Source organism: Camelina sativa, chromosome 4 (assembly GCF_000633955.1).
Source record: "Camelina sativa cultivar DH55 chromosome 4, Cs, whole genome shotgun sequence".
In the NCBI taxonomy this organism is placed as follows: Eukaryota; Viridiplantae; Streptophyta; class Magnoliopsida; order Brassicales; family Brassicaceae; genus Camelina; species Camelina sativa.
In genome coordinates, this window is record NC_025688.1 from 28891294 (window position 1) to 28905787 (window position 14494).

At 31.4% G+C, this 14494-nt stretch overlaps 1 protein-coding gene and 1 pseudogene across 1 annotated transcript; both read right to left on the reverse strand.

Moving 5' to 3' along the window:
- Positions 337 to 4906, reverse strand: LOC104783146 (annotated as a pseudogene).
- Positions 739 to 2094, reverse strand: LOC104783144 (pentatricopeptide repeat-containing protein At2g25580-like). The gene has a single exon (XM_019244270.1). It carries the CDS (start codon positions 2092 to 2094, stop codon positions 739 to 741), a length of 1356 nt encoding a protein of 451 aa, XP_019099815.1.

Consider the following 14494-nt stretch of genomic DNA (forward strand, 5'->3'; position numbering starts at 1 on the left):
AAAAAAAAAAAAAAAAAAAATCCATCTAAACGGGTCTAAACGGGCCAAATAAATGAACAGGGTATAAACGGGCTGATATAAACGAGTCCTAAATGAGCAGGGCTTAAATGGGCAGGGTCTAAACAGACAGGATAGTCCCATTTTAACATCTCTAGTTTGAGGTTTGTCATGTAATCGAACATTAATTTAATTTTAACGAAATTTAGTTTTAAACTATATCTTAAAATAGCCAAAATAATGAATATGTAAGTACAAACCTCAAAATATAACTAACAAATCAAAGTTTGGGATATCCATCCAATTCAAGTTGTTTCGAATACAGAAGTCCCATTCGAGTATGTATACTTAGGTCTGATTAAGTAACACGAAAACCTAGAGATAGAATAGTATAATATACCCGGAAACAGTACATAGCATATGATTAAATGGTCCCAAAAGGATGAAAACTAATGAACACAGAATTTTTTAAAGTTAAGTTTAGAAACGGGAAGAAAGAAACAAGACATTAAGCAAGTAATTCTACTTAATTTGGCAAGAAGTGGAAACGAAAAGCAAAGATAATGACGTTTCTTGACACGTTTCGGTCTTCCTCCAGACCATCATAACCTGAAACGTGTAATGAGATGGATTAATGACAACGATATGGCAGGAGGAAACTAAAATAATGATCTTAGCACAATAAAAAAGAAAAAATTGCAGAACTAAAGAACACACCTCAAGGTCCCACGCTGTCGCTAATCACCAATAATCCTTACAGCTGCAAACCCCGTTATTAAAGTGGTGGAATCTCTTACGATCTCGGGAGAAGATTTTTCTACCAACTATGGCTCCCATCATCTTGAATGCAGTATGACAGTCAACACATGATCGAATGTGTTTTATCACCGTGACTGGTGCACGTGGTGGAGAGTTGAGAACAAAGTGAGCAAAAGCAGATCTCTCGCTATGACCCAGAAGCGTTCTCTCTTTGCATTCTTGCTCCACATCATGAACTACCTCACTAATATCTGCCTGATATCCCATTTCTACCATCTGCTTCATCAGACTAGTCAGTAGCTCCAAGAGTTCAACATTATGAGGCAGAAAGAGATCCCCTGCCTTGTATTGAGGGGGCCCATCGTAAATGCTCAAGAATCGCTTAGGAGTCTTTGATGGCTTAACCGGTAAGAACCCTTTCCTTGAGTGTTTGTCCAACCTTGTCGGATCCAACCCATCAATGATTTCCGCACACCGATCTCCAAGCTCTATATCTCCATGCGTCCAAGAGAGATTCATCAAAGTTTCCCACACATCAACGCTATCCACGGGCATACTCTCCACAACTTCCAGTGCTTCATCCAAGTGGCCAAGAGAAGCACAAAATTCTACCAATTCTACCAAGCTTGCATAGTGCTGGACGGTGGGATAAATCCCATAGTCTTGATGCATGGATTTATATTGCGACAATCCCTCCTTAGCATTAGCAACCAGTTTACACGCATAGAGAACATCTAGGAATATTGAACTGTCAGGTTTGTTTCCCTCTTCTTTATACCAACGAAACATCGTAAGAGCTTCTTTCCCTAATCCATTTTGTACAAGACATCGAATTATTTCATGCCAAGCCTCTGGAGTCTGCAGAGGCATTTCCTCAAATACACACAGAGCATCACTTACCATCCCACAGTCTGAGTAAATCTCTAGCAACAACTGATGGTCATTCACATCTAGAAGCTCAAAGGAAAATTCCATAATCTTTCCGCGGATAAACTCAACTAATTCTACATCCCCTAATTTCCCTTGTTTCTTTACTAGCCCTAAAATTCGAGAGAAATCATTAATTTGGGCCATCCTATCCAATGACTCTTTATCAGCATCTCCGGGATTAAAACCGTAAGTCACATACCTCCTTTCTGTGATGTTTGACTGCGAATTGAACCTCTGCTTGCCCAATCGTAAGTCACATACCTCCTTTTTGTGATGTTTGACATGGGGTTTCCAGGGTAAACCTGCGAAATTGAACCCCCTGCTTCCCCAATCGTATTTGCTGCTTCCCTTAAACCCTGCCCTTGCCCTCGAAAGATTCCTGAGAACCTGCGAGATAGCTCCTCTCATTTTTAGGGCGTTGCGTTTCTCGTCCGTCGCTCCACTGTCTGCCACTCACTGCGCAAGAATGAAGAAACCCAGGTTACTAATTTTAGATGTTTGGGCTCTTTAGTTCGGGCCTATAGTTAGCTTTTACCATTTACATTTCAAAACGGTGAGGGAACTTTCATATTATTAAACAAGAGAAAAATGAAAACCCAGAATTAATTACAAACTAAGTCAAGAAGCATTAGTCATTAGTTTGGTTAACAGCCTAGTCGTTGTAAGAGTTGTTGCTTTGTAAGCTTGGCTGTGAATTCCATAATGAGATTTTTTTTTTGTTCATAAATAATCAACACATTAATGATTCTACGCTTAGAGCAAGTTCACTAACCTACAGGGCTACTACTATATCTAGCCTAGAACTGAATGTAGCAGATTATAATTGGTTAGCGAGTAGTTAGTAAGGGATTTGTTCTTCTGACATACCTGTAAATACTGATGATATATTGCAAAGGGGGCAGAATATGAGAGCAGTGGCAATACATCTTTAACTAAGCTCCACGGGTCTTGGTCTTGTGCAGCCATGATTAGGCTGCAAATCAGACGATAGTTTAGTGATGAATGAACAGAATCCAATATCATTCACAGAAACACTTAAAGATTACTTACCTAGAGAATCCGTTTTCTCGCCACATCTCTACTGTTTCTTTTGAAGCTTTGGCTCCAGCTTTTGGGGCTTTGATAATTTTGCTCTCTGGGACGACATTATCTACTACTCTAGCCTCAGCTGTCACAGTTGTTTCTTCCACCATAATATCAGATGTAGCTGTTTCCTGCATTTTTTCAATGAAAACCTTCTTATTACAACCACAAGATTTTCTCCAACAAATCAAGACTCAAGTGAAACTGTATAGGTTCGCAACTTACATTGATATTGTTCTCAGCGATACAAACTTTTTGTTGATTGTTTTCTTCAGGAGACGCGGTATTGGCTGACGAGAGCTCGTTTATAGATGACTGCACGATCCTACACACGAGAAAAGGAACACACAAATATCAATTACAGTTACATTCTATAGAACGGCTACAATTAGAGACTTGGGAGAGACCAATCTCGAACATACCTCTCTAAAACCTTGTCACTAAAGTTGAACATCCTTACCATCTCCACAGGAAATGGAGAACTTCCCTTATATGTATTGCAAACATAACCAGTGCCTGTTAAAAGGAATATATACATTTAAGATCACAATAGCAGTGGCGTAATTGTTACAGAAATATGCAAGCATCTTATTAATGTGATGTAGGATTGCAAAAAGGTTACATCTGCTGCTTAGTGTCATCATTAGTTGGAAACTATGAAAGATATGAGGTCGTAACAATATACCTCCTAAACGTTCAGCAACTGCACCAGTGACAAGGCCACCAACCATATCCACAACAAGCACATCCGAGTATGCAGTGACATTAGCCATTGTTAGTAGAAGAGATAACGCATCTACTCGTAAGAATCTACAACACACACACAAAAACAAGATATGCAAACACAATCAATACATAATTGTTATCTTAAAGAGCCAGAATTCAAAACTCAACAGGATTTTCAGAATACAGAATTAATGTACTTACCCGATTCTGGCTGGATATTTCTTGAAATAAGCTTCACATATACTGGTAAACAATAATAAACAGATCCCTTCATAAGAAAAAACGAAAGACGCCGAGAAAACAAAAGGAGACAAGAAAATAAACAAACGAATGAATACCTTCGAGAAAAAGGGCGTCGAAGAAGCAGCTTTGGAGCATATTTCTTCTGCTTTTTAAGCTTATATTTCTCCTACAAGATAGTAAACAAAGCAAAGTCAAATTCAAATTATATGTCTTTCCAAAACTACTATCAAAGTAGGAAGCAGAGAGATGAATTACGATATATTATACATTACCTGAGACAACTGAGTCTTCATATCAAACGTTTTGCTGTTTGCAATTAAAGCTTCAATAATCTCATCCCCTTTTGCACCCTCTCTACTCATCAACGACAAAAAATACAAATTAAGCAAATCTTCCATAATAATAATAAAAACAGGGGATATAAAGAGTTCTTCTAACCTCCGCATAGCTTCAATTTCTTCCCCAGTAAGGTTCTGAGCTTCATTATTGTCAACGAGTTCCCTATTATCTCTTGAATCTTCCATTACACTACTAATGTTATTTTCTGTATAAACAAACATCAATCAGACCAAATTCAATCCATCTTTAAACCAACCATCAAAAAAAACTAAAACATTATTAGATTACTCAGTTTCTTTAGTTTTTCTTCAGCTTAAAAGATGATGTGATGATTTTGGTGGTATTAAAAAACAAAACAAACCTTGTTTAAGGGGTAGAATGCGAGAGAGGAAAGAACCATCTTCTCCGCTTTCGACTTGGAACAGAGATCCAAACGGAGCTCCGATCAATGGTTTTAATGAATACTTCTTATTCCCAATCTTTAATATACTGCAAAGAAGATTAAAAAGAATCAAAACAACCAAATTCGAAAAACAATAAGAATTGAAGAAGAGAATCAATCTGGAATATAAAAAAAAAAAATCTAAGAGAGCTTAAAGGATGAGAAGACGCACGCGCCACCAGACAAACGAGCGAAGACGAGACGTCGAGCAAAACGCTGCAACCTTCGCTAGCCAATCTGGGATTTGGATCTTGAGGCTTTGTATCTTCCGACATGACTCTCTGATCTAGCTTTTTGAGTTCCATCACCAATAAGGCAATAAAGAAAAAAAGACTGCAGTTATATGTTTTTGGTTAGTTTCAGTTCGTGATTACATAAGAATAAAGGGAATGACGGATTTGTGTAAGTAGTTTTAAAACCCTAACTAATGACTACGGTTTTGTCGGTTTAATGTTACAATTAAGCCTCAAATCATTACCCAATTCCATTTTAGAGGCCCAATTAAAATAGTCAGACACGTGGGGTTTCAGTTCACAGTATTTTCCTAGAGATGTGTGCCACGTGGTCGGGACGCGCGAGATATCCTCAACTTCCGAACGCAGAGTGAGATGAGAATGAGATGATCAAATAAAAATAGTCAGCATAATCGACGGCTGAGAATGAGGGATGGAGGAGATGAGTGCGTTGACACAGGCCGCGTTGTTTTGTTTGTTTATCGGGAGACGAAGATGACCAAACAAGCCCTATCTCACCCCCACCCACGATTACACAGAACAAAACAAAAAAAAATTATTTTTTCTTTTCTATTTCTTCAAGATATTCCATAATTAAATATATATAGAATATATATTTAAAATCTATACTATTAATTGGGGAGTACAAAACAAAATTTTAAAAAAAGAAAAATATATATTATATATTCATGTTGCCAAACAGGTTCAATTACTTATATAATTAAAAAATAAAAAGAATAAACATGTTAAACAAAAACTGTTTTTGAAAAATCCAATAGTTATGGAAATAATAATTACGAAATTAGTTATAAAATTAAAATTACCCGATATTTTTAGAAATGGTTTAAAGTTGTTACCATAAAAGCAAATTATTAAATTTGAAATTGTATATATATGACGTAAATAGTTCTAAATTTTGAGATATTTATAGAAATCTAATTTAATTTTTGGATATTATCTTTTATTTTAAAATCTTAAATTTCTTAACCAAACTATATAGTTAAAATTTAAAACTATGGTCTTTTTATCTTTTTTGTTTGGCAAATAAACAGCAATGCCCAAAAATATGCTAAATATATCTTTTTCTGTTAAGACTCAAACTTATTTAATTTACCAAAAAAAAAAAAATTAGCAAGGTAAAAGATTTTCAGGATTAATTTTTAGAAAAATATTGGTATTTAGTATGAGACATTTACGTATTTTCTTGAAAAAAAAACAAAGCAGATTAATAAAAAAAAAAATCAGACCAAATTTGAGTCTTATAATTTAAACAGATTTCCATAACAAATAGATTTCCATATTTAAATTCGAATAAAACTCAAGGAAAGATATTAATTTTAGAGCTTATAGTTCAAACAGACTTCCATAATCAACCATTTAGAATAATAGATACTGAAAACTTTTATATTTATTTTAAATAATAATTATCTATATATTTAAAAATCCTTAATTTCAGTATTTTATATATAATAATTATCTATATATAATCACAGTTAAAATATTCCAAAATTAAAATATACATCTCAAACAAGTAAACTGTTATTAAAATCACGGTTATAAGTTGGAAAAATATTATATATATGAGACGGGACGGGTTTTCTATCCAGAAATAGACATATCACTTTTTTTTTACTGTTTTTTTTAAATGTATTTGTCTTTGCTCACAATAAAACAAATCCAATCATTTTTTGTCTACATCAATTAAAAACAAATCGAATACTAAATTGGTATCAGTTTTGATTATGAATTGTTAATAACATTCCTAAAACTTAAGCTTGGACATAGAAACCATACCCAAATACCCAATCTGGAAGCTGACCCGGTAAACCAGGTTTGGGTTAGGTACAGATTTACCTATGATAATCCATTTCACAACAAAGGAAACATGAGAAATACTCAACCGTTTAAATATGAGAAATACATTATTAAAGTTCAAGAATGGTATTATAATAATCCATTTCACAACAAAGGAAACATGCATGAAGGACAAGATTCAGCAATGTGGAGCAGACCACCACAAACAATTCTGAAATGTAATTATGATGCAGGGTTTGATAAATACACTAATCAAGCAACAGGAGGATGGATTATTAGGGATTCATATGGTTATTCAACTGGATGGGGATCACAAAAATTAGGATCAGCAAAGACTCCTCTCCAAGCAGAAGCAAATGCATTATTAGCAGCAATGCAACAAGTTTGGATAAAAGGATATACAGATATCTGTTTTGAAGGAGACTGTCAACTGCTCACTAAGATCCTAGACAACAAACATCAAGACTTTTCCATTGAAGGCATCATTCAAGATATAAGATGGTGGCAATCAAAATTTCAATCTGTTCAATTTGTCTTCACTAAACGAGGTTGTAACAAAGTAGCTAATTTGTTAGCAAAATTTGGATGTCTTAATAGCCAATTTTATTTTAACTGTTTTAGACCACCAGCTTGGTTATCTCACCAAATGTATACAGACTTTATTAATTCATCAACATAATTCACTTTTAGACGAAAAAAAAAAAAGAAAAAAAGATTGTAACATACAGTATGGAGAAGTTATGTCCAAGACAGACAAAGTGGACCAATGAGAATCCTCTAATTTCATCCTTCGTTTAGCAAAACTTATTATAAAATGGATTTAATCTTTCAAATACGAAGGCCATTATTCGAACCTGAGATGATCTCCCGTTAGTAAAAAAAAAAATCCAAAGGTGAAACTTGTTGTTACATGGCTTGCACACCAGGTTACATCTTTCGCTAAAAGAAGGGAAAGAAAGAATCAGATTGCAGAGTAAGGATTAAGGAAGCTCAAGAATCAACTTCAAATGTGTCAAACGCTCTAGTTGTTACAGAAGGTTTCAGTATTAAAGGAAAGACAAAAGACTCTGTTAGAAGTGGAGACTTTGATAGGAGCTAATTAAGTGGTGATATGAGAGGAGCTGATTACTCTGTTTTGAGTCGTTACCGACTCTGCAACCTGAAACAGAGTATAAAGAGAAGAAACTTGCTTGGTGATGATTGCGATCCGATCCGATCCGTTTTCAGATTTCTCTGTGCGTAAATGAGAGAAAGAGAGAGATGATGATGATGATAGTTACGTTACTTGTAAGAGTTCATCTTAGAGTTAGGGTTTCTCTCTATTCTTCTTCTCCAAGTGCACTTTGAGATAATTGATCCTATGGATGTCTCCTACTCCATGTTCTAATTGCTCTTACTTTATGGCCACAAATCGCTATAGTTATCATTTAAAAAATTAATGGAAATATTATGCACCGGATTGTATGACATCGTCTATGTTGAACACAGATTAAGAAATTTAACAAAAGACATACTACTCTTAATCTATATCTGTTTTGCTTTCTATCAGAGAAAGTATATACTGTTACATCATAGAAATTTCTAACAAAAGACATTTTATTTCCGCCAAATATTCATTATATATCATATAATATGTTTTAATTTATCACCATATTATTATTAATATTCCTTTTAGAAAAATTAAATATCCATTATATCTTATATATTATAGTTTTGGCCATCTCTTGTAAAGTTGACGGCACTAGATAGCGGTGTGTTGCACTAGCATATTCAAGGCAGAACTCATCGTCATCTATGTTTGAAATCGATACTCAAAAGACATGTATTGTTGAGTGTGTGTTAGTGCCAAATGTGTTACGATGTGTCAATAACATTTTATTTATGATGTTGACTTATTCTTGTGTGTTGTTACTATTTTCTATTACATGGTCGAATATGTCAATGCACAACCACGAGTAGTTAGTTACACAACTGTTACTAGTATCTATTTTCTTGTATGTAAATGGGTTACAAGTTATAAATAGCATTGACATCAAAGGTGATTTCAAATTTACCCAAAAAAAATCGAATTATTTTTGGAGAAAAATATCAAAAATCAATCTCTTGAGATATACTACTAACCAGAGCTGACCCAACCCATAAAATCGGTTTAAGCATCCTTCTTGGTATTTTTATTTTTGCTTGCATTTTAACAACATGTAGAGAAAGTGAGAAACTCATGAGTTAAAAACTTAAAAGGCATAATCAATTGTGTGTGTGTGTAGTAAACATTAGCTGTTGTTATATGAGGTAGAGTTAATTGTTAGGTACACTAGACATTCAATGATTCAAACCAAACGTATTAATAATGGGTTAACTTTTAGAAACTAAATCATATACGTATATATATATATGTCACATAACCCTGAAACCCATATATAGGTCTAAGACTATATAATAAAATAGATATCCATATCACAAATAGAATAACGTTTCAACTAGACCCGTGATTCATTTTATTTATATTCTATTTTTTATATAAAATAAAATTTATGTTATTGTTTTAAAAACTTTTTTTTTGATAAAACATTATGCAGTAAAATCATATGCTAAATATGAAGGCTTGAAAAAAACACCTATTTTATAAGTTTTATATTGTTAATGATTCTAGATAAGTATCCGTGCTATAACACTGGTTAAATTTTATTTCGTGAAATTCATTTTATTTATATTGTATTTTTTATATAAAATATAATTTATGTTATTGTTTTTAAAAGTTTTTTTGGATAAAACATTATGCAATAAAATCATATACTAAATATGAAGGCTTGAAAAAAAACACCTATTTTGTAAGTTTTATATTGTTAATGATTCTAGATAAATACATGTGCTATAACACTGGTTACATTTTATTTCGTAATTTATCTTGTAACTCACTACAGTAGAACATCTATAAATTAATACTCATTAAATTAATATTCGCTATAAATTAATAAATTCTTCTGGTCCCGAGTTGGGCCGGTGGAAAAAATGACAAATTTTGATAAAATAATAAGATAATAACTTTTTTAGAAATCTTATGTAAAAATATGGTCCCATCAATATCATAAATTAATAATCAATTAAACTAAATATATATATATATATATAAATTTAAGAAAATCTAGTGAAATATGACTATGATTGTTTGCTTATTCTTGAATTTGCATTCTTGTTGGAGCTCATCAATAATCTTTTTCATTGTTGTCCCGACCTTATTAATTTATAGAGGTTTTACTGTATTTAACTTGTAACCAATCAATCTATCAATTTCGTAATCTATCTTTGGTTAACGTTGTGGTCTATTGATAAAATATGTAGAAAATAAATTTGTAATAGTGTGTTTAAAAATCTTTGGAAACAACATGATATAATCTTCCAAAAATATATTTTGAAATATCCATGATTTTATTTGTTACCATTATATCAATTATTAATTTGGAATATCCATAATATTTAGGTGTAACCATTAATATTAATATATGGATTAATCTATAACTTATCTCTAACCTATTTGTAACTATTTATTAAAAATATAAAATCTACAAAAACTATGGTGTGTAATACTTTTTATTAAAAAGGGGATTTTCTTTAGACATTTGCATTCACCAACAATATATATCTCATATATGATGGTGAAGTGACTTATCAGGTTACTCCGACCAGTCCCTTCTAATCACATTTAGTGTGTGTATATATTACTGCACAGTCTCTGTTAATAAATGCAATACAACAAATTATGGAGTTTTTACCACACAGCCTCCTCTAGCAGAGCCATCTAGTTTCGTCAATATCAAAAAGGATAGTAGCGGTTCTTTTTCCAAAAAGGATCATTCATCATCATATATTACTGCATAGTATTATTTGTTTTTCTTTCAGCTCCACCATTATCATTTCTTTGTTGTTGTTTTTTTTTTTGCAGACGCCTTCGCCTACTTTGACAATTTATACTACATAGTACATGCAAATGTTTTGTCAAGGACGACCAAAAGTGAAAAGTCTTTATTTGAATGTTCACTTACTTTATAGGTAGCATCTTTTCTTTGTCTTAACAGCCGGACACACACATGACGTCATCGATATGACATAAGCGTGAGCAAAAACGAGAACATGAACAATTATGGAAAAACAAAAGAGAAAGAACAACAATTAGATATGTGGATAAACAGAAAAAAACAGTTAGTTCAGTGGAATAAAGGATACAAAGACTAAATTTGAAGGTCAATTTTTCTTTTAATATGTTTTAATCAAAAAATAACATAATTTTTTTCCACATACAGTAAAATCTCTATAAATTAATAAGGTCGGGACCATGAAATTTTATTAATTTATAGAGGTTTTAATTTATTATAGAGAAATTTTCCTAATTTGGTAAAAATTAAAAAAATAAAATTTAATGGTTATAACTAATATTTTTATAAAATCAATTACAATAAAAATAACAGTTATCATGTTTTGACTATAGCACTCAAAGATTTTTATGGTACTTTAATAAAAATTAATGTGTAGATATATACATATATTTAGATAATTTTATTTAATTATTAATTTATATTATTGATGGGATCATATATTTACAAAGGATTTTCAAAAAAATATTATCTTATTATATTATCGAATTATATTCAAAATTACACTAGTCCCAACTTGGGACCGGCGAAATTTATTAATTTATAGAGATTATTAATTTACCGAGTATTAATTTATAGAGGTTCTAGTGTAACTCATCTGATAAGATGGAATGAGTTATTATTATTATTTTTTTTTGTAGACATAATGAGTTTTTTTTTTCCATCAATTGATCGATCTCTAGTTCACTGGTAACTAGTAAGTGGTACGTAAACCTCCCAAACTTTATCCATATTTTAAATAATCTGGTTTACTTTTCTTTTGGTCAAGTTGCAAATCGACGTACTTAGTCAGAAAGTTAGCCGCTTACCAAATAAACCAACAGAAAGACTATAAATAATAGAAATAATCGATTTTAGAAATGTGCGGTTAATAAGAAAATTCAAAATTGCAACGATTTGTATTAGATCAAAATCCCAAAACACCTGATTTATTGTGTAGGAGTTTTTTTCTTTCGGTTGACAACCATTTTGTAGTTTTACAATAACTACTCATATACACATCACTGATTACACACCTGAGACACATCTATTATACAAATAGTTGTTATTGAATTTTGGTGTCGCTAACATTATATTTTAGTATCGTACGTTGACTGATATCTTGACTATAGGTACCACAATTTTTAGATGGTATCTATCAGCCTAATGGATAATTTTGTTCACAGATATGATTTTTTTTTTTTTTTTTTTTTTTTTTTTTTTTTTTTTTTTNATTTATCGTTTATCTATTTTGTTGTTGTTGTTTTAGGAGACAATTCATAGGGCTGTACCCATACTTCTCTTGATCTCTTCATTCATACGTGCAATTTTTATTATTTATTTTTGTTAAGGACGACCAAAAGTGAAAAGTCACGATTACTAGTCTTTGATTTAACATTTAAATCTCTCAATCTGACTTATATTTGCTATGTGAGCGTACGCATATTAATTTGACGTCGCTTAGATGACGTAAGCTATATGACATAATAATCAATACTAGACACGACTTGATATGTGTAATTGGTCTTGGTGAAAACACCACTTAATGTTTCATTTCAACTTTTGTAGTTGGTGTTAGTGATGAAATAATAATAACAGAGAAACAATGTCGATGGTAGACAATATTGACAGAATAATGTCGTTTAGGTTTATTGGTTAGGCGCGACAATACTTTGATAATTCATTTCGGGGATTAGCAATCAAATTTTAGATGTTTGATACAATTCGTTTAACATCGAGTCAACATTATCTAAAAGTAAAATTAAACACAGGTTTGATGTCCGTTTCTATCGCCCAATAAACTCCCATAATGAAATTTATTTACAGTGTCATCAGATGCACCAGTCCAACAATTATAGTATTTTAGAATCAATTATTGAAATAGGAATCATTTATTTTGGTTATCTCGACATATAGATCTGATCGATAAAGGGATCTCGAGACGTCTTATACAATTACCGGGAATTTCTCAAATTAAAAATTTATTATATAAACACTTGCTCATAAAACTATATAGGTTAGAAGAATATGATACAAAGACTTGCTATTTGCTGGTCAATTATCTATTAACGAAAACTTCGTAAATGCATGTACTATATATCACAGCTATCAGAATCGTACACATGTGTTTCAGAGTTAAGTATAAATCAAATCAATTACATTCTTTTTCCACATTGGATAAGTGAGCTAGGAAGCAACCAAAATTTCGAAGAAGAAAAAGAAAAGATACGTTTCTCTTTATCTTTTAACAAAAGAACAACAAAATCCTCGATATCAATGATGAAAAAATGTTTAAACATTGGATCTATTTCTATATATGGATTGTTTGATGATTTTTTTCGTCCATATTTATTTCAGTTTTGACTAAAAATATGTAGTCAATCTCATTCGGCCCGATATAGTGAGCCTAGTTTTGTACCGTACGTAGCAAGATAAAAAGGAGATAGAACAAATGGTGATTGCCTTCCTAAAAGCTCTTAAAAGCTTAATATGAAAAACCAAAAGAACGATGAATTAATTTGAACATAGGATCAAATGATAACAAATTTTTGGTATGCATTAAGGAAAAATTTGAATACATACTTTAAACTTAATAGGAAATTTGAAATCTATACTAAATTTTTTAAGTCTTTGAAATGTACCTTATGTATTGCACTAAATTATTATTTTGTCCTCAATTACAAATTAATTAAAAATAAATACAATATAATTAAATTAATTCATAAGAAAAAAATTTCTTGCGGTAAAAAAAAAGAAATTTTTTTTTTTAAAAAACATTATGTAAACTAGATTTATATGTTGTGAATTTAATCTTGAATTCGGAATTTTGCTAATAATTTTTTTAAAAATGATGAATTGATTTATTGTATATCATATTAATCAATAACTAAAAGATTAAATTCAGATAAAATAAATAAAATATTCCTTTAATTAATAATTAATTAAAAGTTAATAAATAAACACAAAATAATTAAATTAGTTTATGTTAGAAAATTATTTTAAAAATCACTGTTTACAAATTAGATATTAAAAAAAAATACATAATGATGAAGTAGTTTATTATGGATAATATTAATCAATAACAAAAAATAAAATTCAGATAAAGAACAAAAAATGTGATTTTATAAAACATAAACAACAGAAAAAGACAAAATCACAGTTATATTCTCCTCTTCCAATACTCTCACCTTTGTACCTTGTCCGTCATCGACTACATTTTCCATTGTGGTTAGTTTCATCTCATGGTTTGGTATTTAAAGCATGTCTAGGTTTTAATTGGGATTGTGTTCTTAATCTGAGTTTCAATTGGGATTTAAGAAAATTATTAAGTTTATTAAAATAAGAAAAAATTGTGAGCTTTAGAAAACAAATCAACAGTTCAAAAAAATCGATTTTTTTTTTTTTTTTTTTTTTTTTAAAAANAGTTATCATTAACTTAAAACCTCAAAGAGGAGAATTCATACAAATGTAAACTTAAAGGGAAAGCTTAACAAGGTTAAAATACATAGATAGATTATGGCTCCATGAGTTTTCCAAGTAAGTGCAAGTCAATGGGAGGCTAGCAAAGCTTGAAAGATCTGTTGGGACCATGGTGGAAGCGCCTTTGGAGACATGTTCCGCGACTTCCTTGACCAGCAAGTGATCGGTATTGGCTCTTACAAAATATGCATTGGAGCGTTGAAAAATGTGGTACAACATGGACTTGAAGGATGGGGTTCTCGCCAATAAGAGGATATTCATGACCAATTGGTCAAGAATTGATACATATTCTGGTTCAAACCTCATAACACTAGGTGAAG